The sequence below is a fragment of the Ursus arctos genome, unplaced genomic scaffold (genome assembly GCF_023065955.2).
Source record: "Ursus arctos isolate Adak ecotype North America unplaced genomic scaffold, UrsArc2.0 scaffold_17, whole genome shotgun sequence".
Lineage (NCBI taxonomy): Eukaryota > Metazoa > Chordata > Mammalia > Carnivora > Ursidae > Ursus > Ursus arctos.
The window spans coordinates 16,213,118-16,240,536 of NW_026622841.1; the positions used below are offsets into that span (position 1 = coordinate 16,213,118).

General features: G+C 47.0%; 1 protein-coding gene across 11 annotated transcripts in view; it reads right to left on the minus strand.

Moving 5' to 3' along the window:
* The window catches only part of ZNF532 (zinc finger protein 532), a 105,426-nt gene extending 79,117 nt beyond the window's left edge, over positions 1–26,309 (minus strand). For 3 of the 11 annotated variants that reach the window (XM_057313364.1, XM_048218451.2, XM_057313365.1), the window contains exon 1: positions 25,389–25,593. In XM_057313364.1, coding sequence (XP_057169347.1) covers positions 25,389–25,470 — 82 coding nt within the window. In that variant the 5' untranslated portion in view covers positions 25,471–25,593. Of the gene's footprint in view, positions 1–4,755; positions 4,812–21,587; positions 21,673–23,460; positions 23,571–23,655; positions 23,738–25,324; positions 25,594–26,077 lie in introns of those variants that run through there. The other 8 variants (XM_048218453.2, XM_026496399.4, XM_026496397.4 and 5 more) reach the window with 8 other exon arrangements.
* Between the last annotated feature and the right edge of the window lie 1,110 nt (positions 26,310–27,419).

Below are 27,419 nucleotides of genomic sequence, written 5' to 3' on the forward strand. Positions count from 1 at the left end.
TATATAACTGAAAACCCAGAAATAGTCATTTTTTATTGCAAAATAAGGCTTCATGAATATTCAGGAAGAATTTTTAAGTGTATTTTTCTCTTTTAGGTCTCTCTCCCCCCAACCTCAATGCGTTGAGAAGACCCTTACTCAGTGAGAATTAAAAATAAAGGAAGGAAAAAGAGGTGTAGAGGAGGTTTCGGCATCCAACTACTTCTAGATTATGTATATTCTAGAAAACTGCACAGCTCATAAAATTATTTAAGTCGGAACGAGCTGAGCTGTTCCGCCAAATCTACCAAATCTAAGAGCACACATAATAAAATGTTAATAACAACCCCCTTAAGACTGGGGCCAATGTCAAAGAGAAATTCCAACCCAGAGAATTTTTTTGTGTTTCTGTTCAAGCCCTGGGGAGGGAGAGACAGAGAGAAAAAAGAAAAAGGCTTACAACCTAAGACTTGACCCCAGAACAAAACCACGGCCCTTTGAAGAATGCAGTCGTGTAGCCTTTTATGTCTCCAGCTAACCAGGCTGCCCGTTTTAAAATGTGAGGTCGCACAGGGCTCGGGTCTTGTCTCCCAGCTTGTTCTCTCGCTGGCTTCCCTCCATTCGCTCTATTCCGGAGCCTCATCTGACTTCCTCCTGTTCAAAGCCTCCCGAAGACACCTCTAACTGAGCAACCCCAACCTGCTTCAATCTGTCCAATGTATTGGTCTTTCTAACGTTTACCTCCATCGTACGTCACTGTTTTACTTATATGATACCTTTGCGGGAGGATCTAAAGTGGTTTATAGTAAGAGATGCATAGGGACCCAAAACTGCAGAGGGAGAGGAATATAAAGGCATCCCCCTTGACGCATGTGTCTGAAGGTGTTCTAGGCACGTGCTGCACCGTCCTGCCCTGATCAGCTTCCATCCCAGACACAGGGATGGCTCCGTTGGGTCCCGGCAGACACGCCGGATAAAAACGGCTGTATTTCCACTGAGAGGTGGTGCCTGGAACAGGCGAATTCACAGAGACACAGAACAGAAGTTACGCGCAGGGAAGGTGGGAAGGCCAGTTACCGTTGCACTGGTTCAGAGTTTTTGCTGGGGGTGATGAAAAGGTTTTGCAGACAGTGATGTACTTGATGCTACTGGGCTGTATACTTACGGATGGTTAAAACAGTAACTTACGCTACGCATACTTTACCACAATTTAAAAAAAAATCCGCACTGAAAAGAGAGAGGAACGGGGAGGACAAATAACGATGGATTTTAAAATGAAGATTTTAGAGGGGCGGCTGCGTGGTTCAGGCAGTTAAGCGTCCGACTCTTGATCTCAGCTCAGGTCCTGAGCTCAGGGTCGGGAGTTCAAGCCCCACACTGCGCTCCACACAAGGCATGGAGACAAGAAGAGACAGACAGACAAAAAGAAAGAAAATGGAGACTTTGGCAATGTATTCCAACACCCAGTATCCTTTTGTGACCATCTTTAAGGAAATGGGAGGATACACATCAGCAGAGTGCTATAACCTTTAGCAAACAGCAGTCTGAGGGGTACAGAGCCCCAATCTTTGGCATTTATCCATTCCAGTGTTTAGATAACCCCAACCACAATACGTTTCAGTTACTAATACGACCGACGTCACTGGTGTGGCTGAGAAGAGGTGCCCGCAGTGGGCGAGTGCGCCAGTGAGGGGCAACTCCGACACACCAAGACAGCTCCGCCACACTGTTTCCCAAAGTGTGTTCTGTTTATAGACATTAGGAGGGAAGGAAGATTCTGCAGTCGAATGGCTGAACAACATTTAAACTGATTTCCTTACAACAAGGCTTCCCTAAATCTTTATCCCCACCACCTTTCAAGATCTCCCCCCTGAGCAGGGAGCCTGATGCAGGACTCAATCCCAGGACCCTTGGGTTCATGACTGCAACTGAAGGCAGCTGCCTAACCGAATGAGCCACCCAGGTGCCCCCTCTTTTAAGATCTTTAATACATTAATATACATTTTGAATTACAAAAAGGGGTTGAAGTATGAAATATTTACCAAATCTATTTGACCTCCAGACCCTGTTTTTCTTCTAAGAGCAACTCAGAGGTGCCCCATGTCTTTTGGGAAGTATTGCCATAAAGACATGAGTCTCTTCATTTGCAGGCCGCAAGCAGACACCACCACACAAAGCACAGATGGCCAGGTATCCAGAAGACGCCCACCCCTCTGCAGAGCACCGCCAATACTGGGCGTGACCGGCGCACCCTGGTAGACAATCCAAGTGGGACAAGCCAATTGGGGTCAAACTTTCAGGACAATTTACACAGAAAAGCCCAAATACAGGCTCTGCTCACTGGCCCCGAGCCACAGGGTTTGAGGGAAGAAGGGGAAAGTTTGGGCACAGTTTCTTTTGGTCTTTCCTGTGGAATATTAACTTCTCTCCAGGACCCACAACACACCTGTTATGATTCCAATAACCCCCAAAGCCTTAAGGTACATTAACTTCTAAAATATGCCAGGTAGGGCACAGTATGAATCTAGATAAAGCTGCCGAAATATCTAGAGAAAACTGATCAACAAGCTCAGTTCACAGAATGCCAAGGAGTGCCAGAACGCAGGGGAAGACCAAGTCTAATGGGAATGAAGCGGGTAAAAGGAGGATCGGAACTGCAGGAAAGGCAAATGATTAATTAATTCCTTAGGGAAGGATAAGGAGGTCAATACTCTTAAAGCCTCACAAATTAACACCCAGAAGGAGCCACGGTTTATTGGATTTGATTGGTAAGAATATTATTTTCACTTATTATTTCAACCCCTCCTAAACAAAGGAAAGGCCTTCTGTGATGAAAATCACGTATTTGTGCTTCTTTGCAAAAGTGCTGAGAATGACAAGGCCTGTGATGGACAGTAAGAACGAGACAACAGCAATCTGCCACCAAGGGGCTGGCAAGACACAGAGGGGCCATGGCGCTCTCTTCCTTCTCTTGAGCCTAGAATCAGAGGAAGTGGTTCTCCCACCTTGCTACCAAAGACAGTCAACACAGGACAAGGAAAAAGCCACAATAAAACCAGTGAACATGTTGGTGGCTTTTCTGAAGATTCAAGATATTCTGGAACCATCCATTCTGACCGACGGATAAGTAAAAACGAGTCCACCATGATTCCACGCCATCACTGCTCTCTCTGGCTTACATACACAAGAAACATAAGCCAAACCCTTTAGAAAGAAAATATTAAGGCCAACCATTTCACAGGTGAGCCAGGTCTTCAGACAATTCTAATAGATCGAGTAATAAGCACTTAGGTCCAAAAACGTATACAGTTCCCGATTAGCTCATTTCTAAGAGTTGAGGGTTAATATACTCCATGACAGGAAGAGATTCACTGAGGTCTGAAGTAACTCACAGAAACTACCAATTACTCTTTTATTTTTTCTTTGAAGTACAAATCACAAAGTGCTGATCTGATAACCTGGATGAACCAAACTGCTCTCTTTATAGACAAGCATTCCTTAAGACTTTGTGTCTACTGGGGCACCGGGCTGGCTCAGTCGGGGGAGCGTCTGACTCTTGGTTTCGGCTCAGGTCATGATCTCAGGGTCGTGAGATCGAGCCCCACATCAGACTCCACACTACGCATGGAGTCTGCTTGAGATTCTCTCTCTCCCTTTCCCCCAACCCTCTCTCTCCCTCTCTTCTGTTTACTGAAGGCTACAGAAACAAAAGGTCAAGAACCCCATCAATTCATCCACCAGGTGCAGAACCCTGAGTTCTTTCATGGGAGATCTGTTACAGTCATGGCATTCCCCCCCCCCCCACTCTTTCACTTCTGGCTCCCGGTACCTTCTAGCCAATATAACCTCTAGATTCAAAAATCTCTATGTAAACATTGCCACTCCATTAGAAGCACTCTTAAGCTGAATGGTCAGGTGGCATCTTTGAAAAAAAGGATTTAGCCAACAGGCTGCCATTTATTCAAAATACCTTTCTTAGCATCCCTGGGTTTTGAAACCATTTTTATTTTAAGAGTAGTATACGCTCTTCACCAGTCCTCTAAAACCCAAAGATATAAGCAAAAGTCTCCAGGAGGCCCACTAGTCAGAGGTAAGCTCTGATAACATTTGGGCTACAGACTTCTAAATGCATACAGAAGCATAAATATAAACACACATGTATATTTTTAACATAATAGGCCTTGTCACATTCAACAGTATCTCTCCATGTCTATGCATGTTTCCATCATGCCAGACATATGTTCATGTGAATTCAGTGCATACATTTGCTCAAGAATACCCTTTTAAATTTAGATTTTGATATTTTCCAAAGAGATTTTGCCAAGGCAAGGAACCACGAGAGAGACCTTTCTTGGAGAATTCTTGCAAAAATAAGAACACTTCAAAAAATAACCTTTAAGATATACAGTGTTGAGTTTCACCCATTTGCTTTAAAATTCTGAAGACGTATTTTTAACTCATGCGGTAAAATGCAAGATGAGGGAAACAGACATTAAAATCATTTACTCGTGCTCTTAAATCATAACCCTTATGTTTAGCTTCTGTCATTCCATCCATCGAGAGACCACATATTCTTGATTTCACAGTAAACTAGGCTTCTCTGTGGATAAGCATCTATCCCTAAATGTGTAATATATTCATCTGTATTTATCCATGTCTGATATCTCAGTATGCTTTCACTTCCACTCTCCCAAGGGATCTTAGCTTGAAGAAAGTCTTAGATAAACAATAAGCCACTTCCCCCAGCTCAAGGAAAGGATGAATCCAGAGGCTCACCAAGCTTCCAGGGAAAGGGCCAACTGGTTGAGGCTGGCACTTAACAGCATATCAGGCTAGGATGAGAAAGAAAATCATATGGGTTAACAATAAAAAAATAAAAAGCTAGTCAGAAAGATGTACTGAAATCACTAGTCAACTTTCTAAGGTTGACTTGGAGTCAAACTTATTTTGACTTGAGTCAAACTTATTTTAAGGCAAACTCTTATTTTAAGAAGCTTCATACATATGCAAAAGCACAAAAACCCAAGTATAAGAAAACTTTTTTTTTTTAAGATTTTATTTATTTGTTTGAGAGAGTGAGAGACAGACAGGGAGAGCAGAGGGGGAGAGGGAGAAGCAGGCTCCCCGCTGAGCCAGGGGCCCTACTTGGGGCTCAATCCCAGGACCCTGAGACCATGACCTGAGCTAAAGGCAGACGTTTAACTAACTGAGCCACCCAGGCACCCCATAAAAAAACTTTTTAACCCTATTTATAAAGCACAATTCATTTATCTGGTGATTTTTAAATATGCATAAGTACAAGGGTCTCAGGTCCCTCTAAAAAGGAAGGAAGGAGCCATTTGCCTACAAAGTCCAAGGGAAGAGGAAGAAGAGGGTGGAAGAGAGACAGGGGAAAGGGAGGGGAGGAGGGAGGGGGAGAGGAGAGAGGAGAGGGAGGAAATCGTAAGACAGAGAGGAGGGGGGGCGCCTGGGTGGCACAGCGGTTAAGCGTCTGCCTTCGGCTCAGGGCGTGATCCCGGCGTTGTGGGATCGAGCCCCACATCAGGCTCCTCTGCTATGAGCCTGCTTCTTCCTCTCCCACTCCCCCTGCTTGTGTTCCCTCTCTCGCTGGCTGTCTCTATCTCTGTCAAATAAATAAATAAAATCTTAAAAAAAAAAGACAGGAGGGGAAGGGAATAGAGTGTGCCTACAGAGAGACATTCACAGTTAAAATAGTGACTGGTGATATTACAGGTTGCACTTGATATGCAATTCATACTATACTTTTTGTTACATTTTACATTTCTTTGAGGAGGGAGAAAGAAAAGAACTCTTTTACCAGGGCAACTGAGACTGATGGGGATTTTAGCAAGCAGATACCAGGTACCATTAAAAGTCAAAAAAAAAAAAAAAAAAAAAGAAAGAAATACCTAGAAGTCATTAAAGAGGTAATAACCACCCTTCCACGGAAGAAATGGGGCCCTGGGCACAGTAACTGCTCTCTGGATAGAAAGAAAGCAAATGTTTGGATAAGCCCAGGTTATAACAGTTAAGTACTGACAAGGGTACTTAATTTTATTTAGGAGTTTATATTTCTTAAGCACCTGCTCCACTTCTGGAAAAAAACGTCCTTTTAAATAGAACGTTCAAGTTAATGTGAATGCTGTTCTTAATAACTGTATTTTATAGAAAATGTAAAATATATACGAAGAGGCACTAAATATGAGAAAAAAGTAAAAGACATAACATATGGATATACATTACACAGCTCAAGAAAGACAACCTTGGATTTCAGGTAAAGCTGAACAAGCACCCCTTCCTTTATTTGCACCAGTTACCTGGAAACAGGGAACCTCGGGGCTTGTTGACCTCTACCTAGCTAACTTCAGAGCTTTTAACTCTTGTGTGTTATCTAAATGCTTGGGAAGAAGGAAAAGGAAGGTAAATCAAGAAAAGAGAAAATATGGTCCACAGTATGTTGAAGGGGTCAGGGGCAGGAGAGGAAAAGACTGAATCATATACATTCTCACCTTAAAAAAAAAAAAAAAAAACAACTCGAAATGAAAATACCTGATTTCCTATTTACAGAATTAGAAAATACAGGATATCAAGCCCTGACAGGGTACATTCGAAATGGCCCTTTCGCGTGCAGTTAATGGATTTAATATTTAATTTTCTTTGGTAGTTTGCTAAAATCACATACAAATTTCAAAATGCCCAGTTTCCCACATTTCCTCCACTAAAGAACTCTCTAAGGGGCGCCTGGGTGGCTCAGTCGGTTAAGCATCTGACTCGGTTTTGGCTCAGGTCGTGATCTCAGGGTGAGATTGAGCCCCACATCTGTTTGGGATCCTTTCCCTCTGCCCCCCCCCCCCCCGCTCACGCACACATGCTCTCTCTCAAATAAATAAATTCTTTTTTTTAAGTATTAAAAAAAAAACTAGCTAAGAATTCCATCCTGGGTCTGCCTGCGTAAAATTAAAGATCCCATAAAGATTGTGTTTTATTATTTAAGCGATTAAACTCCTTTAAAATACACTGCGTTTCTTAACTGAGACCAGAACATAACCCCAGAAAACCGTTACGGAAGACACAAAAAGTTCTGCTCCTTCAGTGTTCTGATTTCCCAGAGTATAGGACATCCACAGGAAGACAACTACAACAGCCCAGCAGTAAAATGATTTCTGAAAGCAAAGCACTAACCTAACAAAAACGTCTGCGGAGGGCTCCTTTCATGTCAAAGCCCCTGCCCAAAGGAAAAATCAATGTGCATGTGATTTCCACTGCTCTGGGCTCCTGGGGCTCCAGGGTGGAGCAGCCTTCAAAAGCCAGCTCCCTCAGTCACTTCCTCAGGAAATGGGACTGACCACAGCACGCCCCCAGCTCAGGGTGGTCCCGGGCCTTCAGACAGGGTCCAGGATTTGGAAGAGGACGCGTTCACCGCGAGGAGCGATACTGGCTGGTCCCGCATGACACAGACGCTCCCTGCGCACTCAAGCCTGGGGCTTCCGCTCTGCTTTGTGGCTTTTGTGGGGGCCCAGGTGGGAGGAGACGGGTCCCTCACGGCTACAGCTGCTCAGACCCCTTTTCTATCTCCCTCTTCTGCCACCAGACCATCTCAGCGACCCAAAAGGCACATGACCATGACGCAGGGATGCAGCACCCCGGAACGAAGGCTGTATCAAACAGACCCAAATTAAGCCCCTCCAGTCCCTCCACATGACCACTGTTTCCTTTTTCTTGCTCCAGAGTCAAAAATAGAATTGTGCTGACTTGCCCGGAGCGCTAAGGTTCTTGAGCAGTGCAATATCTACTTACTGAATATACAAAGCTTCCAAAAATACCTGTCTCGGGTTTTTCTTTAGAAAGCAGAATGTCAATTTAAAGGGCAGGGCTGCCCTGGGGTTAGCATTTCAAAGCGAGGGCTCCGCTAGAAAAGCTCCAAGCAGGAGGAAGAGTTTACTGAATACCAAACCACAGCGGGCGACCTGAACCCGGGCTATCAGAACTCAGAGATCTGGCCGGACACGGCCTCCCCTAGGGCTGTCCTTCATTTCACCTCCAGGAATTCCTCTGGAAACCAGGTAATCCACCTGGCCCGACCTCTCTGCAGATACCTGGTGCAATAAAATGGCGCTCAGGGCAAGGGCTTGCCCAGACAGACACCCACTGAGCTTGCGAATAATTAAAGAGAAGCTTCAGCTAAGGAGATCACCACGGGATTCTCACTCTCCAGCAGCACACCCACAACCAATAAATCCTTAAAGTCCAGAAAGGGGGAGGGGGGCTCTTTTCCTTAGGTTCTCCCCCCTCACAAAGAGAAAAAGGCAAGGATCCTATTCCCTGTATCTGGATGACGTGTCATTGACCTTAGGGCACGAAGGCAATGTTTTAAACCAAAAAAATTAAATCTTCCAAAGCGAGAGGTGTTGGTATAAAAAGTGTCTGGTGCAGCAGAACCCTGGAAAAAAGGTAAATGTCCACCAGAAGGGAGATGATTAAATCAACTGTGCTACGTCCTCTTCAAAAAACTTGTGGTAAAATACACATAACGTGGAATTTACCACCTTAACCATTTTGAAGTATATAGTTCAATAGTGTGAAATACATTCACATTATTTAAATTACATCCTTTTTTTATGGAGCATTACGCAGTCATTAAAGTAAGGTAGACGAGGTGGTGCCGGCGGTTAAGCCTGACTCTTGGTTTCAGCTCAGGTCATGATCTCATGGGTCCTGGGATCGAGCCCAAATTCACCCCCACTCCCACCCCCCCGCAAATTGGGCTCCCTGCTCAGTGGGGAGTCTGCTTGGAGATTCTCTCCCTCGGCCCCTTCCCCCACTCTCTCCATAGTAAATAAATCTTTTTTAAGAAAAGGTAAGGTAGATGTGTTACAGGCACTGAAGTGGAACGAGCAAGGTACACCATCTAGCGAAAAAAGAATCAGGTCACAAAACAGTATCTAAATTACACTAAAATTTAAAAAAAAAGCAAGCATATTGTATTTTATATGTTTCTACATATAGATATGTAAAATGAAGAGATATGTAAAATTCATCGAAAGGGCTAGGACGCACACCATTCTGTCACTGGAATCCAGAAAAGAGCAGCAGATGGGAAGGCGGGGGGGGGGAAATATTTCTCGAAGTTCATCCGCCAGGTGTAGGTGTGCATCTTCAAAATCTCATAGCTACAGGGAAGCAGATGAAAGTATCTCCTGTGAACTTAGGCATAGTCAGTCATCAATCCTGTAAATTCTGTCAAAGGCACTTTTGCTCTAGCCCTATTTCCCACTGGATTTACATTCTTTTAACTAAAAGAACCTGGTGCTGGTGATTTGCTAATTCATCAATGAGTTTATAGAAATACTGAAAGGGTCTGGGCTAACCCTGTCACCATCAATGAACTTCAGGAAAGTTCATTACGGCCTCTGCTTAAAGTGAGTTATTCAAATGGTTTCATGAGAAAGAAAAAAAAAAAAATCTAAATCTCTCCACTATTAGTTTTTATTTTTGAATGAAACATGTTTGGTGAATTCCAGCATATCAAACTTAAGAAATCACTTGCCCATTTAAGTGCTAAAACAAAGGATTCCTCGTTCAAGAGTAGAATCCATAAAAGCTTTAGCATTCCTTTGGCATTTTATAAATACCACATTTTTTGGTAGCATCTCTACAATTCCAGCTTGAAGCAAAGGATAGATTTTCTAAATGAGAAGTGATATTTTGAGTATACAATGGAGAACTTCAAAGTAATTTTCCTTTGTCACCTGAATAAGCCGCCTCGGTTTTTGCACATAAACCCTAAATCCTGCGTGGAAGCCTTTGTCCCTGAAATGCTGCAGTCAGACCAGCAGACCCAATTTCTGTGGTTTCTTACTCTTTTCACCAGCAATTTTCTTTCATCTTGAATACTAAATTAAAAATATTTGCAAACATTTGAGACTTCTAGCATTAGACAATACGGAAGAGAAACCCAGCAGCTCAAGGTATCTTGCATTTCTTGGGGGATTTGTATAGTTTCAAGATGCTTCCTTGCTGGCTGGCTTCCCTTGGAGGTCTTTGTTGGGAATTCTTAGTACCCAAAGTTTTGAAGTATTGTTCTTGCTACAAGGCTCTAAGTCCACGGTTCTCAAGTGGGGCGATTTTGCCCCTTCTCTTCCACCACCACCAACACTGGTATCTAGCAAGGTCCAGAGACATTTTTTGCTGTCACAAGTTGGGGGAGGGGTGGGTATCGGTGTTCAGGGATGCTGGCAAACATCCTATAATGCCCAGGGCAGCCCCCCAACACAGCACTGTGCAGCCCCAAATGTCGGTAGGCTAAGGCTGAAAAACCTTGCTCTGAGTAAACAAGAGATTTTCCCCTCATCAACCTGCCCTCCTCTCACCAAGACCTAATCCTCTTAAAATCACCATAAACCTGCCTTCCCCCCACCCCCTAGTCATCCAGGTGGCAGGTCAGGGCCTGGCTAGCCCTTGTGCACAAGGGGCCCCCTGCATCCCGATCACAACGGCTCTCACATTCCACAGTGATGCCATCGCCGGAGTATCCCACGACTCTCACCAGACACCAGCTTCATTTCAAACGTGTTTGGAATTAGGAAAGGTCCTACTTTCATCTGTCAATACAACTAAGAGTCCCCCCCTCCAAGTTATCACTCACAGCAGGCCTACTGGCTGTCGACCTTACAAATAAATTCACTCACAAATTCTCTTGCTGGAGTGGACGGAGAGCAGAAAAACACACATCATTTCACCAATCACTAGATTATACGAAAAGGAAGAGATCGAGGACGCCCTCGCCCTACTCCTCTCAAGGCCCTCCCATTTTTCACGAAGTTCACATCACCAACAGCCAACAGCTTGAAGGATGTTCACCCAGGAATGTTCCACCAAAAAGGGATTCCACCACAGCCCAGGAATGCGGGAAATGCTGGGTTAGATGCATGCGTCTGTGCACACAGACACATGCACACACACTTTTTTCCCCCTGAACTGCTGCTGTGAACTCCCAAAGTTCTGAAGTATTCCAGGGAGAATCTTCATTCTGGGGACCCAGGCTGGGAGCACCCCTCAAGAGTACTGGAGGCCAGCCGGTTTTGGGTGAGACATCTTTGGGACCCACTTGAAACACACTGTAAGCAGCTGTTCTCCCTAGGAGATGGTATTAGCAAACAGGAGCGCATTCTGGAGTGGAGCGTCGGGAGATGCTTCTGGCCCATTTTCCCGAACAATGTTGAACCCCATGTTTCTCCCGGCAGCTCCCCTCCACGGGCACCTCCGCATCGACCCCAAGACAACTCCAGAAAGAGCAAGCGAACAAATCTCCAAATCCAAAGGAAGAATAATAAGGTAATTCTGAACGGGCTCTGCCTTAAACTTCAACGCCACGAAGTGATGATAAAAACATGGTTTGACTGGCTCTACGGTTACGGCCAAAGGAGGCTATTTGTGCTGTAAAATGCACCGGCGCACAAGCAGGCACACATGTGTGGTCAAGGAGGAGAAATCAGGAAAGGGAGCAAGGTGTCTCTCAAGGTTTACCTACTTTCAGCGACCAGAGCCACAACAGGGTCACGGAGCCAGCCAGCAACACCTCGCGGATCTTGACAACAGGAGAAATACTGGCTGACCCAGAAGCAGCAGCTCTGAACCTCAAAGATATTCGAGCCTGCCATCGACTGTCTGCAGAAATGACACCTATAAACCACAGTTTGCTGTCGTGGTTAAAAGCATGGGCTTTGGAGTAAGACAAATTGGAGTGAGTCCTAGCTCTTCCCCTTACAAGTTACCAAGATTCTGGGCAAGTTACTTAACCTCTTCAGCTTCTGTTTTCTCATGTGTAAAATGGAAAAAAAGAAGATCCACTTTGCAGAGTGATTGTGAAGGTTAAATAAAACAATCCAGGGCCGCCTGGCTGCCTTCGGCGACTGAACGTCTGCCTCTCGTTTTCAGCTCCAGTCATGATCTCGGGGTTGTGGGATGGAGCCCCGTGTCGGGCTCCGTGCTCAGCACGGAGTCTGCTTGTTCCCCTCCCTCAGCTTGTCCCCCTGCTCTCTCCCTCTAAAATAAATAAATAAAATCTTTTAAAAAAACCAATAATCTAGGGAGGTACTTACTTCTACCCGGAATACCTAGAATATAGTTACATACTAATTACTCTGAGTCACTGTAACATCAAAACAAGGTCAGCAAGAGGATTCTAGCACAGAGAAAGCCCTACAAGAAATGAAGCCACAACTCCTGTGCTCTCAGACAGGGGATAACAAGATCGATGCCACTAGAATCCCCAACCACTACCCGGGATCTAACGGGCATCCTGAAGTGCCTCTTGCAGACAGGCCGCCCCGCAAGGTCTTCTAAGAAGCACAACAAACGCAGAACAAATGCTTCCTACCCTCAATGACCTGAAACAGGAGCACTGTGTAACCAAAGAGGTTAGAGCCACATGTGAAATTCCAGGGGAGGTCGACAATATCCCAATGCTCCAGACAGGGAACAGGGATGTTTTACAATTCTATGACTCATCTCAAATCCAAACCATGAAAGCCCAATTATTACTAGTCAAGTGCAAAACTATGTGTTTCATCTTTCCCAAAATTAACACTGGCCAGATAAACCAGACTTGCCTTTTGCCAAACATGTGTGTACCTAGGAGGGGCCCCAAGCATAAGCACACATGCGCACATACACACACACACCCCCCTCTACCTAGGAGAGGCCTCAAATATACACCTATGTACCCATGAGACCCTAAACATTAGGCCTGAACAATTCCTCTAGCCACGCAGCCAAATTTCCTACCTCCAGTGTCTCATTCTGGTGCATAACTCAACTGGCCTTTGCTACGCATTTATGGAGCAAATGCTAAGCTAAACATACCGTTTTTGTGATTTTGAGTAAACAGAAAATCGACAAAAGGATCCAGCTGTATACTCAGAAGAGATCCCACACCTTAGCTACTATACTGAAGCATGGTAAAGGGTGTAGAACTGGGGTCAGAAAGATCCAGGCACGAATGCCAATTCCCAACAACTCAGCCTCTACGTATCTGTTAACCTCTCAGAAGCTCAAGTTTCTCAGGCATAAAACAGGGTAAGACCACCCCCTTGTCGGGTAGTAGATCCCTCAGGGGTGTTTCACTAGCCCAGTGCAAACTACCACCCATGTAGGGTTAGCAGTAACCCTGCCGTCCAAGCCACAGCTGAGCAGACCAGGACCGATTAGCTCACGGTCTGGAGAACCAGAAGTGGGACTGAGCAATACAGGTGATGTTACTAGTTCTTTAGACGAGCATGTGGGAACACAGGGGCTGTGGGACAGCCACATTTGCCAAGTGCACCAGAAAGAGGACACAGCTCTACCAGGGAAGAGGCACAAGAAGACAGCAGAGGCCACGGGGCCCTGAAAAGAACGCGGAGTAAGCTCAGTACAAGATGACATGGGAGCTCCCCCGGGCAGCAGCCACGGCCTCATCAACAGCTCCTTTTCCTTTGGTGTGAGTTTGAAAAGCTAAGTCTTGATCATGTGTCCTGTGAACTCAGGTAAACTCCAATCTAGTGTTCTAACGCCTTCCCACGTGAATCTTGGTTATAAGGAGCTACTGCTTCTCCTAATCCATTCTCCCAACCTCGGCCACCTGAGCAACAAGTGTCCTCACCTGCCACGTCCCATGAAGGCTGCCGTGTACAACTGGTTCTGATTCAGTTATCCAGCGACCACTGGCAACGGTAACGCATCCTGCCCTCACCCGTTCACCTGTTCACACGCCCCACAGTCATTCCGTGGGCCCTGCCTCTGTGCACACACAGTCCCCATGATCCAACTGCTACTTTCACAGACCGACTCGTTCCTGCCTGTCCAGTAGACTTGTGACCATCCATCCATCTTTGCTTTGCCTTCTGACAACCTCTGGGTGTCTGTCTATCTTGTCTCTGACTCCTAACGTATCTGGACACTTGGCATGCTCCAGAAAGGCTTTGGACTTACTACCCCACCGAATTCTGAACTCGCCCCCAACTCAGATGAACTTCCACAGTTCCAACCCCTTTTCCAGGGCTGGCCCCATGGCTTTGCCCACCCTGAACACCCAGCCTTGTTGCTATCCCCCCAACTCCATCCCACTGCCCTTCCAGCAACCTGTGACTGCTCAGCAGCTAGTCACGGGCCAGCCAGACACCCCCCCACACCAGGCACAGTATTCTGCGCCAAGCACGGAGGTGACAGATTTAGCCAACAATTAAAAATCCTATGCAGTGTGCCAGATTCATATATCATAGAACTCTTGAGTCCAAATTTCCAATAAGATCTAAAATTCAACTAGGATTTCTGTGAAACGGAGTTTTCTTATAGGGAGATGGGGATGGTAAGCTAGCTCATGTAACAGACATCATTTTAGAATTAGCTTCATCAACGCAATCCCCGAATTTAAAACATACACTGGGGGGCGCTTGGTAAGAAGGGCATGCAACTCTTGATCTTGGGGTTGTGAGTTCAAGCCCCACACTGGGCGTAGAGATTACTTAAATACATAAATTATTTTAATTTTTATTATTATTTAAAATTTTTAATTTTAATGGGTGGCTGAGTCATTTGAGTGTCAGACTCTTGATTTCTGCTCAGGTGATGACCTCAGGATCCTGGGATCAAGCCCCATGTCGGGCTCCATGCTCAGCAAGGAATCTACCTGAGGATTCTCTTCCTCTCCCTAAGCCCCTCTCCCTGCTTGTGTGAGCGCACGCACACGTGCACGCTCTCTCTAAAATAATCATTTTCTAAAAATTTAAAAATGTTTTTGAAACTTTTTTAAATTAAAAAAATAAAAAAATACACTATAAAGTTTTGCACAGCCCCTTGGAGTTCAAACACACAATACACCAAGTGCCTTCCCAAAACGCAGTTTCTTTTTTGGCCAAAGACCAAGACCTCCCCCAAGACCTCCTGATGCAAGGACTCCAGGGTGGTCGCCTCCCTCACGTGCTGGAGAAGCAGTGGCGTCGACGAGCCATGCTTCCACACTCGTGTGAGGCAGCTCACTGTAACGCCCATTCTAAGGAAAAGTCACAAGTCACCCCGATTCCTTGTCAGGCACGGAGGCAGAACTAGTGGCAGGACAACTGCTCTGAGTCCTCATCTCTCATCAGATACTGACTCTCTGAACCAAACATGGCACAGTCACCCCCCAGTGTCAATTTAAGGCCAGTCTGCATCACATGGACTTAAGATAGATACCCCTGACACATATCTCAATATTAACATCATCTTCTGTTCTATCAGACTACAGGTGTCAAAGGGGTTAAGATAATAAAGGAGGAGTAATGCAGTTGCGTAGGAACAGGAATAAACTGATCAGGTCAGATCGTGTGTACACAGGAATCAGTGTTCATGCCAGTCTCGGCACCTACGACCAAAAACCAGTTCTGACCCCATTTGCGCTCGCTGGCATCCCATGCAAAGCCAAAGGGTGAGCCCCCGCAGAGTGAGGCAAGCTTTGGAGAATCAGATCACTCTGGAAGCAGAGGAAGCCGGTGCAAAACCAAGGGAAACAGCAGAGACCCTTGCTACTGCATCACTACCTGCACCATCTTAACACATCCCCAGGTGACTTGTATGCAGATTAAAACGTGAGAAATGCTATCTACAGAACAAGGGCACCCAGGACCAGGCATGGGAACTGAGCAAGAGGTACAAGACACGAGCACCAACCAAGACCCGTTATTTGCAAAAGGCAGTAGGACTTCAGAGCCAGCTCGTCCCTGGCCCAAATCCAAGGTCTGTCACTCACGAGTGGTACCACCTTGGGCCAGTCACTTCACCTCTCTTGAGTCTCACCACGGATGGTAATTACACTGCACGGGGGACGTTAAGTGTAAACATCTAGCACATGGTAAACCTGTGATAAACACGGGCTCCCTGTCCATTCGGAAGCAGACACCAGGCTGGCATGGGTGCCTAGATCCAGGAATGCAGAGAGATGAACCAGGAATACGTGGGAGAGAAAAGGGGTGCAAACCAGGGGAGCACGAGTTTCTCTAACCAGGAGACATCTCATCGTCCTTACACTATCTTTTCCAACCAAAAGGGGAACTCAACATCAATGAACATCAACACTTTGGGGCACCAGAGAGATTTCACTGCTCCATTTCTTTAGATGTCCATCCAACATTCCAGACCAGCCCTGTCCCATAGAAAAAGAATGAAAGCCACATATATAGTTTTAAATTTTCTAGCAGTCACATTTAAAAAAAAGGGGGGGTAAATAAATGTTAATAATTTTAATTTAGTAATAAATTGTATTAAACCAAAACAGCCTTGCTTCAACATGTAGTCAATCTGAAAACTTTTTTACGTCCTTTTTTCTTTTGTGTAAGTCTTCGAAACCTGGTGTACATTCTATGCCTACAGCTCATCCCAGCCCGGACGAGCCACACTCAAGCACTCCGCAGCCATACGGGGCTATCGCCCACTATGCGGACAGAGCAGTTTGAGACATCAAAATATCACCCGCAGATTCCTCCTCCACTCAATCTTCTATCACCACCAAATCCCAGTGTGCAAGATAAGGAATATTTGGTCGCTGCGAAGCAAACGTGGGAAGCAGAGCGCCATGGGAAAAGGGACGGAGCAGAGGCTGTGGCTTACCTGCCACCTTTTCACAATCAGGTTTTGTTTCTTTTAACTCTGGTTAATGTAAATTACATCAACTAGACTACAATCATCACTGATTGGGCTGGATTTTTCTGGAAGCAAGGACAGTCGAAGTACGAGGTAATAATGACAAAATCCATCCAACATTTTCCAGCTACAAATGAACGTCCAGCCAAGTGGGGACAAGGACGCTACTCTCCTGCCCACCTTTCCGCCACTTAAAACCAGACCCAGGGCAGCTGTCGCTGAAGACATTACAGACAAGGCAGGAGACACTCACTGTGGATTTTCACGGGCCAAAACAAACGGAAGCAAAACTACTTAAAAATGAGCTAAAAGGCAGGAGAGGAGAAACAACGCCCTCTACAATGAGAAAAGAAGGTCAGCGCACAGGCCCTTCCCCTTTATAAACCAGGGAAGCTGAGGAACCCAGAACAGCCAAGATTTGAGGCAGGACTTACCCCGTAGCAGGCACTCTGCTAAGCACTTTATATGCACTTAATCTTCGTAACAACCCTCAAGAAAACCATGGCCTAGAATTTAAGGAGCTTGCTCAAGGTCCCACAGTGGCAGAATGCAGCTTTGGGTCACCGAGAGCAAGACAAACAGATGTACGTCACCGAGAGCCAGGCAAAGGCCACTGCAAATCTTCGTGCCCTGAGCCCCCAGACTTAACTAGAACACTAGGCATGATCACGTCTCAAACTAGAGACCTCAAACTACCTCTCCCACTCTTGCTGTGTTAAATCAGCAAAACAGTTAAAGACCAGCTTACCAGTGAGTACCTGTGTGGTTCGCATGACGTAAGGGCTGTACGTGGGCTGGCGCGTACACCACCTAGCATATGCCGAACACTGGAGGGCAGAGAGACAGTCGTGATGACGCAAGCTGCCTCAGACTGGGAGCCCAGAGTGCTGGGTTCTAGGCCCACCTACCGACCCCGACCCCTCCCCCTCCCCACTATGGCCTCACTGCAGAAGAGGAGGAGGGAAGTGTAAATCTTTGAAGTATTTCCAGCTAGGGAATCTTTAAAAACAAAAACAAAAAAACACAGGCCTTTCAATTTTCTGACTTAGTAAGTTTTTCAACAATCTAATTACGATTCAGATCCCTAGAAAGAATTTGTTCCTCACAGAAGAAAATAATCAAAATCAATACCATAATGAGACCAATGAGTCAAACTTTGGAAAGCCAGAGTTTGTGTCCCAAAGAGAAAAGGCTGAGTTGAGAAAACATTCAAGAACTACACCTTGATTTTATCTTTAGGCCTCTCTAAATCCTGCAAGATGGCTGGAATCTCTAATTACCTCAGGTTGTAATAATATCTAACTGAAAACAATACAAAACCTGCATTTTCCGTCCCTAACGACTGTCGACTACAGGCCACTTAGGAGGGAATACTTGGGACAGCCAAAAAGGCCACTCTGAGTTTGTCTAAATATTACTTATTTCAGTCTCCAGATTTAGATCAAGTAGAACTTGCTCTCCCCCTCTCATCCTAAAAGAGGAAAAATTCAGAACTTCCTGTCTGCAGAAGGTGATTCAAAGAATTCTTTAAACTGTGTTTATTTATTATTGAGACAAAAGATTCTTCTCAGCACTATACTTTCATTTTATTTCGAGTTCATCCTTTTCAAAGAATAAATAAAAACAAAAACATCTCTGTTCCTTCTTCCTGCTGATTTGCATCGTCACCCTGTAGTGCCCAGTAAAACTGTACTCTTTTCGACCTATTTCTCTCACCGCCTCTGACGTACAGACTCTCCTCTCTCCACGGTAAGTGAAGTCAGGAGAAAGCGGCTAATTACAAGGGAACCTCACCTATGTCCCAAGCTTCTCCATTAGGCGTTCTTACGTAGGCCGTCACCACGCCACCTCTAACCTGATCCTTATCAGTGCCTTTACTGTTCTACGCCCATTCCTCCCAGTCTAGACCTCCAGCCCAAACCGATCCAGGCAACAAAGGACACCTCCATGGACAACTCAACCCAAACTTGAACTCACTGCATGAAGCCCCCTCACATCCACCCTCCAAACCTATTCTGCCTTCTGAACACAGCATCTCACAGACAAGAACATCCAGCAGCAAGTAACCTCAAGGAGCAAACTGGGCGCCATCCTCTGCTCCTCCCTCTCCACCACCCCCCTTCTCACTGGGTACACACACCTGCCCCACCTACCACTCCATCCCACTGCAACGCCTGGGATCAGGCCCTCTTCTCTCCTGGATTTGCTACGGTGGTCCCCTCATGTGACCTCCCTGCCTCCAGCCTGGAGAGTCTCCATTCCCTCCTCAGACACTGCCCCGAGACCTCTGTCATTTCGAGTAAGGCTTTCTGCTCATACCACCTACACAAGGAAGTCCTCACTCGAGTGCACTGTATAGGATGACCTTCAGAGAAGTCTGGCCCTTGACTGCCTCCTGATGTCATCTCCTCCTCTCCCACACCCACCCTGCTCTCCCGCCCACGCTCACAACACCAGGCTCGCTCGGGGCCTTTCCATAAACTGCCCCATCGGACTCTGCTCTTCCCCCAGTCTCTGCCTGCTGTCCCTACTCTTACGCCGTCTTTCACTGCTGGGCACGCAAGCCACCTCCTCAAGGGCTCCTCCCTCTGGACACTGGGCAGTAGGGAGCCCATTCACATTCCTATCATAGCACCTGTAGGCGACTTCCCTCTAGAATTTTCTCTCTGGATTCCTTTGTCCTTGCTACTCCCAGTGCCTAGCACAATGTCTAGTGCTTAGGAAACATGCAGTACCTGTAAAACCGATGAAATAATCCCCAAATTAAGATCACTTCCCACTTCTCGGGCTCTCCTCTACCTACAGCACCATAATCCTGGTCTGTTTGCTCTTCCCATTCCTGAACATTATTTTATCCTCTCAGAATTTTTTAAAAGTTTAAAAAAAAAAAAAAGGCTCCCCAAATCTCCCTATTTCATTGCCTAGATTTTGCTTAAATATTTTCATTTCCTTAAAAGGCATCAAACCTGAACAGTGACTTCAGATATTAAAACAACACCCATATTTTGGCAGTCAAAAACTCAAGACAAATTATAATTAATAATACGTTGTTTACGCAACTCAGATTTCAACAAAGATCTTCGGTACCGCTCTCCAACACTGTGACTCTGTTATTGTTTGGCATGGTATTGAACCTGAAGACAAATGTAAAAATTAAACTGCCAAATGTTTCTGAAGAGATTAAAAATAATTGCTGTAGGAAATAAAGGATATTTTACCACTGGCAGTTTTTTGTTTCCACTTCTGGCTAATTCCGATTAGTTCTGGGTTATAAAGCATGTCATCCCGTTAGTGAGTGGTCTATTATCATAATCATCTCTCGTGTGTCTTCAGATAATGCTCCCTGCAATCTCTTACTTGAGAAGTCTTAACTGCAGCTGACAAGGCCAGATCTCTCTCATGAGCTGCGAAGAAGAACTGAATGTGCTTTCATTCAGACTTCTAATTCTTTGGTACTGACCATATGACCAGGCCATGCCACACCCCCCCAAAGGATTTAGGGAAGAGACATAAAAACTTAGGTTCAGACAAAAGCCTGTATGCAAATGTTTACAGCAGCTTTACTCATAAGCACCCACAAGCAAAAACAACCCCAACGTCCTGGGGAATGAATAAACAAGCTGTGGTATGTCCATAGAGTGGTCTAGAGCTTGGCAACAGAAAAGCGGCCAGTTTTGGACACACACGACAACATGGATGAATCGCAAACGTACTTTGCTAAGTGAAAGAAGCCATTTGTATGGCATTCTGGAGAAGACCAAATACAGGGAGAGAACCAATCAGTGGTTGCCAAGGGTCGGGGTAGGAAGAATCTGACTACCGATGTACAGCAGGAGGAAAGTTCCAGGGCTGATGGAACCATTCCCTGTGGATAGTGGTGGTGGATATGCAGCGCCATACGCTCGTCAAAACCCATGAAACTATACACCACAGACTACATTTGACTGTATGTAAATGTAAAAGTTAAAAAAGTTAATTATTTAACCATGACTTGGTTAAAGATCACCCCTCAAATAGAATTAACACACAGGTGTAGATCTCCTCAATGTTTACTGCTGCTGCGGTCACTACACCGACGAGGAAGAGATGTTAGGGGAATGAGCAGGGAGCAACCCCACATCTTTTCCAGATATTTTTGGTTTCCCTTGCACTGGCAACCGTCCTGGGGTCCCACATCAGGGCAAGCTCTGCTCCTGCTGTGAACAGCAAGATGGGGAGTTCTAGCAAGCAGATGAGGGAGGTTATTCAAACCCAACAGAAGATAGACCCAAGAAAGCATTTCAAGGGAAGAAATAAAGGGAGACGGGAGACAGAAATCCGAAAATTCTAACTCATCCTAGTCAAACGTATACGCAGCACATTCCATCTCCATGTTAGCTGCCTCCCTCCTAAACCCTTCTGTAAAAAGGAGTCAAGGTGGGTGCGGGTGGGGAATCTCTTTGTGAGAAAAGAGGGGGGAGAAGGAGAGAAACGAGCCTCCTCTCCAGAACCAGGACGCTGAGAGTCCTAAAAGCCCTGGGTCTACTGTTTCTTAACGTGGAAAAAATAATTCCAAGCAAGCAAGCAAATGATGAAAACAAAGGTTCAACACCCGGTGACACTTTCTTTCCAGTGTACCCTCAGCCAAACCCACACGTTCCTCCTCCAGAGAGAATGGCCGGCTTGTCATCCTCAGAGCGGGCCGCAGGCAGTCCCTGGCAGGCTCCAGGTGGGGCAGTCCGCGTGGCGACAGTGGCAGCAAGGGCACAGGCCCGGCCCCAAGGGTGGATGCCACCCTGTTCCCTCCTGGCTCTCCCAGGAAGGAGAATGCTGTTGCTCCTTCTCCACACCTCCATTCACATTCCCGAGCCCAGAAAACTCTCCGTTCCTGTTCCTGTTCCAGTCCCAGTCCCCGGAGCCCTGGGCCTGCTACATTGTTATACCTCAGCAGGAGATCGCCACCTGAGACAAACCTCAGTCCACAGATGAGCTCCTGATTGCTGCCCTGGAGAACCAGCTCGCCAAGCTTAAGCAGCACTTGCAGCCGGAAAGCCGGGCCTAAATGCAAAACAAATGCGATTTTCCAGGAGCCTTCTGGGGGGAGGAGGAGTAACAAAGCTGAAAACCACAGAGAGAGTAAACCAGAACATTCTGTGACATGCAATGCCTTGCAGAAAGGGCTCTTAAAACATACTATCAAGGAACATTCATTGCAAGGGGTGAGCTGTCAAAGTTAAATAAAAATCACTGACTTTCTAAAGCCAGGAGTGAAGGACTAAATTATAAAACATCTTATTGTATTAAGCTCATTAAGGGTTATCATATTAGCCATCTGAGTTTTAGCTGGCAGCAGAAAAGCAGGAGCAGCATACCATGCAACGTGGACTGCGATCTGCTTTGCAAGCAGATTTCTACCACACTCAGACACAGAGCCTCTAGCAGTCGAAAATGATGTAGAACTGAAAACCAATTTTAGCACAGTGATTTGTAAAGAATTCTGTGCCATCGTGTAAGCTATTTTACTGGTGTATCAGGCCGAGATTACATTTATCTTTATTAAATACTACACAAAGTATTCGGAGCTAACCACGCACTCACTTCCCTTTTGCCAGCTTTATATCACACACTGAATGCTCTGCCATCACAGGAAAAAATCCTTAACAATAAAAACCCTTGCATACTTGACACCCTTCACTGCAGAGACTCTGCCCACCAACTATCAGCACACAACATATTCTAAGATCCTCGGCATTTCTGAAAAGACTCGTCTCTGCACCCATCGAGGAGGAACAAAATACCCTCTTCAAAGTAGGGGACAAATGTATTTTCAATCCTGTCCTCTATGGGCTCCTCTTGACTGTACTGCTACCAAACCAGGACACAGAACGAGTTCTATCTGTCGTTGAGTTCATACTGGAGAGGATTCTGGAGCTGCTGGTTTCCTGTTTGGGGAAGTTGCAGCTCTTTTCACCAGGAACCCCAAGGCAAAATGTTCAGTGTTCCCCCTGTAAGTGCTCACTGCCTTTGTTCTGCACTTTGCTAGACTCATTACTGCTTTCTTCTCCCTGCTCCTGGAAAACCTCTGGTTTGGGGGGGGGTGCATAAAAATGCTAGCTCGAATCGAACTACAAGCTCTTTAAGGCATCACACATTTTCCACCATCCACTGCTATAAAGCTTTGAGTTAACAGGCATCTTTTCACAGATGAAGCCAGACTAGCCGGTTTCCTCCTGGTACTGCATTAGCATTCCACATTAAAATGTATGCCACAAATAATCCAATGGCAAACTCACCGTCAACAGCCCCCAAAATCAATAAAAGCCATTCCACCACTTGACTCGGAGTTGAAAAACCTTTCAGGTTAACACACAGCGCAAGGTAAAAGGAAGGTGTTGAATGAACAAAAGGCAAATCTACCTTCAGACTCCTCAAATCCTAAAAAGGAGGCTAGGCTGCCTCGATTTGGCCAAGTCCTTCCTTCCTTCCTTTTTTTTTTTTTTTTTTTTGTCATCATCGGGATAATGCTACATGTGTGCTGCTTTAGTCTTATGCAAAACAGTGCATTCTCCACAAGGCCCTGATGCCTACCATTCTCTAAACTTGCCTCTTTCCAGGCCTGCCTCTTCTAAAGGACTAACCACATGCGCGTTAATGAAGTCATTCTGATTTTGTCTTGATAGCAATACCATCATAAAGTCACTCTAATCCCATTAAACTTGGATAACATTAAGAGTATTCCTTCTCCACTCTGAACCCCAAATTATCTCCAGGGTACCAATCCTCTGTCCGTCTGTCTCTGCATGGATCTTCAAATAAACACTTAAATTCATGCTCAAAATATCTCACCTTGTGAACCTTGACCTTTTGGAAAGACTTTGGCCCAATGTTCAGTTACTGTCACACGGTTGCATTCTCTGCAAATACGAAAGGGTTAAAAGCAGCCCCAGTCAACAGGCCTACAAGGAAAAAAAAGACAGCATGTACGCCTTACTGCATCACTGGAACCGCATTTATGCTCATTTCCTAGAACAATATTGTTACCTTTTGGCCTTCATAATAGTCAGAAGTATCCCCAACACCCTTTAGTAGCTTCTAAAAGGAAAAGCACAAAACAGAACATACCCTGCAAGAGAAAAAAAAAGAAAAAAAAGAAAGCATGCAAAGTAGCATTCTCCAGCAACAAACAAACTACCATTACAAATCCATCAGTTCATTTTGGTTTTGTTTTGTTAAAAACAGAGAAAGAGAGAGAGAGAGAGAGAGACTTGCATAAACCAAGTGTCCCCACCCTAGCAAGGCACATTTTTTCTTTAATAAGGGTCATAAATCTCAGCTCCTTGTCCATCCCTTAAGCAAAAGAAAAAGGCAGGAAAAGCCCAAGGAATCTCAGACCTTGCAAACCTGCACATTTTTTTCCATCTTCTCTACACAGAATCTTTTAGGGCTCCATTAGTCACGTACCAGTGCTGTGTGGTGTCTAAGTGTGAGTTCACATACTGTGTTGGGATGGTACCTTCCTGCAAGCGCCTCTGCTTTTGGCTGCCATGAAGGGAGGAAGCTGCTATCCCACTGTAGTAGCTCAGTGACTGCATTGTGTTCAGGAGCTGATCTGCCTCAAACCAGTTTCAGCCGGTTCTGGTCACCCTACATAAAAAAGCTATGGCAACCCTCGCTGAGTTGCCAACAAGTCCCTGAAAATCATCAGCACAGAGGGGATCTCGCTAGGGGTTGCTTTTCCCTTTTAGGTCTTCGTGAGGAGGGGAAGGTCATCGTGTGTCCCCCCCACCACACAAGCACACAGCCTTGGAAATGCTCACCTCACAAGCACCCCAGTGCCCCTCAGGGCCCATCCCCCCTGCCCCTCCACCCCAAAGCCCACCGCAGACACTATTTCCCCCTCCTTCTCCTCTCCCCACTTACCTCCCACAACCTGGCTCACATCTTTGTGTACGTGTGTGTCAGTGTGTGTTCTCTGTGTTGGTGGCTGACAAAGAGCCCCCAAGAAAGCAATCTATGTGTGTCTCCTCACACTGGATGCGTCGGCTGCAGGAGCGGCCTCGGCCTCCTAGCAGAGTGGTGCTGGCTTGTTGACCAGGCTCCTCTCTGCCTGTCACCCCCACCCCACCCAGCCCCCTCCTCCCGTCCCTCTCTTCGCTCTCCCAGCCCTGTCACCACCAGCAGCAGCCCCCCCAGTCTCCTCCTCCTCCAACCTTCTCTTCTTTCAAGCACCTGGGGAGGGGGGGGGGGGAAGAGAAGTCCAACTCCCTTAACCTCGGGGCAGGAAACTAGGGATGCCTGGGGTGGGGGGGGCAAGTTACGGGGCAGCGAGAAAGAGGGGCACCGAGGCCTTTAAGGAATCCTCAGTGCACCGCCAGCGCTGGAGGGGGTAGGAGCGAGCTCCTGCGCTCACGTGGCCCCCCTCTCTGAACCTGTGGGGCCTAGCGAAACCGGCTCGTCCTCGGCCCCCCCAAGGAAGCTGGCGGGGCGCGAAGGCCGGCCATCCCCAAGGCCAGGGTGGGACAGGCCACTGCACTCAGGCCAAGGGGCCTGAGCCTCACGCGCTCACCCCGGCCCGCAGGGGTGGGCACGAGGGGCCGGCGCGCCCGCCTCTTCCCCGCAGCCCACCCGCGCCCCGTCCTGCGCTGCCCTCGCCCCTCGCTCGCCCCCGGCCGCCCCCTCGCCGCCCCCCGCCCCGCGGGCGCACACCCACCCCCTTCCCGGGGTTGGCCTTCGCAGCGGTCAAGCCCGGGCGTCTGGGCCGCAGCTCGGATGACCTTTGTTCAGCGCGGCGCCGCCGGCTGCTGCTGCTGTGGCTGCTGCTGCTGTCGTCGTAGCGGCGGCGGCGGCGGCTTCCATGTTACGGGCGTGTCATCTGCATTCCCGCTGCCGGGGTCTGTGTGTGCGTGTGCGGTGGAGCGGCCTCGCCGCCGCCTGCCGCCTGCCGCCGCCGCCGCCTCCCGGGCTGCCGGCTCCCGCGCCCCCGGGCCGCCCCGCCGCCGCCGCCGCGGCCTCGCCGTGCGCCCGGCCCCGGGCCCCGCGCCTCCCCGGGCGGCGCGCTCTAGGCCGCGCGGCGGCGGCGGGGCGGCGCGCCACGCCGGGGCCTACGGCTGGGGGTGCGGGCCCGGCGGCGGCGGCGGCGGCCCGAGCGGCGAGCGAACAAAAGGGAGCGCGGCAGAGGGGGAGGGGGCGGCCGGTGGGGGAAGGGAGGATTCGGGGAGAAGGGAGGCGAGAGCGCGAAGCCCCGCAGCCGGCGGGCGCGGACGCCCGGCCGGCGCCGACTCCGCGGCTGCGAGAGGAGCCCCGCGGACCTGCCAAGTCTCGCCCATATGGGGCTGCTGGATTGCAACTTCGCCCCGGAGAGCGGGGTGGTGGTGGTGAGGGGATGGAGGGAGGGCTTCTCTTTTTTCAAACGACATTTCGGGCTCTCACCCAGTCCTTTCCATGGCCCCAAGCCGCAACTTACTCGAGTGGAAGGAAGCAAGGCCTCGCCAAAGATGGTTGAAAAAGACCGTGAGCCTCTACCCAGGATCTTGAAGCCAAGGTGGTGTTTTGTTATCCTCGTAATGGTGGCAAATAAGTAAGAAGAGAGCACGCTATCTTCAGATAAATTAAATCTGAAATTCTCCCTGGAGGTGGAAGAAGGGGCTCTCCTCTGTTTAGTTAGTGGTTTGGAGCCCTTTTCGCCTTAAACTGAGCCACAAAAGAATGGAAGACACCCCCTGGGGTGGGGAGAAAGCCCTGGTGTAAAAGACACACGTTTTGCTTTCCGAGAAAAAGCCACTGGGGCCAGATTGAAACATGGCATGTTCAGTTCTTGCAGGATTTTTTTTTTTTTTAATGGGGGAATGATATTGAGTAAACAAGATGTAATAGCTAGGTCTTTAAATTCAAGAAGGGAGATGGTGTACAAATATAGCAAGCACATATTGTACATAGAGCAGGTGGCCATAGCCTACAGAACGCAGAAAGATACATATATAAACCCCGTTCAGACCCCAGAGGTGTGTATGATCGTTAACACGTCCAAGAAGGAGACAATATGTTACCAACAGATCAGGTATGCTCTTTCTCCAGCCCTGGGTCCTGGGTCCTACCTCTTTCACAGACGTGCACTCAATTGAAAGGGTTTTTTTGAAAGGAGAGAGAAACCCCATGTCAAGCTAATTGTGCTTGCCCTGGAACTAGGACAAAATGGAAGGATCTGAAAAAAATGTCACCATAAGCTCTTAAAAAGGCTCACTTGTGTGTGAACGGATGGACTCTAAAGATAACTGATATTACTCGAGTAGCACTGAAGACTCCCAGCATGGGAAGCTGTTGCTGTGTATTATATTTTAAATTAGATTAATTGGTTAATATTTGCAAAGTGTGCTGAAAAGTGGTGGTGATGGTTTGTGTGTGTGTGTGTGTGTGTGTGTGTGTGTGTGTGTGTTTAAATCTCAGTATGCCTCTCCTTTGCATTAACTTCCACTGAGGAAGCCATTGTTCTCTATTATGGGGACACTATGATGTAAATTGAAAGTAGCATTTTTGCTATTTGAGACTTTTCATGTAAATGAACCAAATGATTGTCTCACGGAAGAGTTGTTGGTCTTTCATTTCAAACGGCAAATTGTTTGGAGTTGCACGTAAATTGGCACACATATTTACACGTGTTTAGAAAGACCTCTGCAATCTGCAAATTTTGTCAGCCAGGGCATCACATTTACCAGTGTTACAAGATGATGAAATTGAAACTCTCATCTTCTTTTAGCCTGAAAACGGTGCCAGAGCTCTGTGGGTTGAGTTTCATACTTTACCTGGGC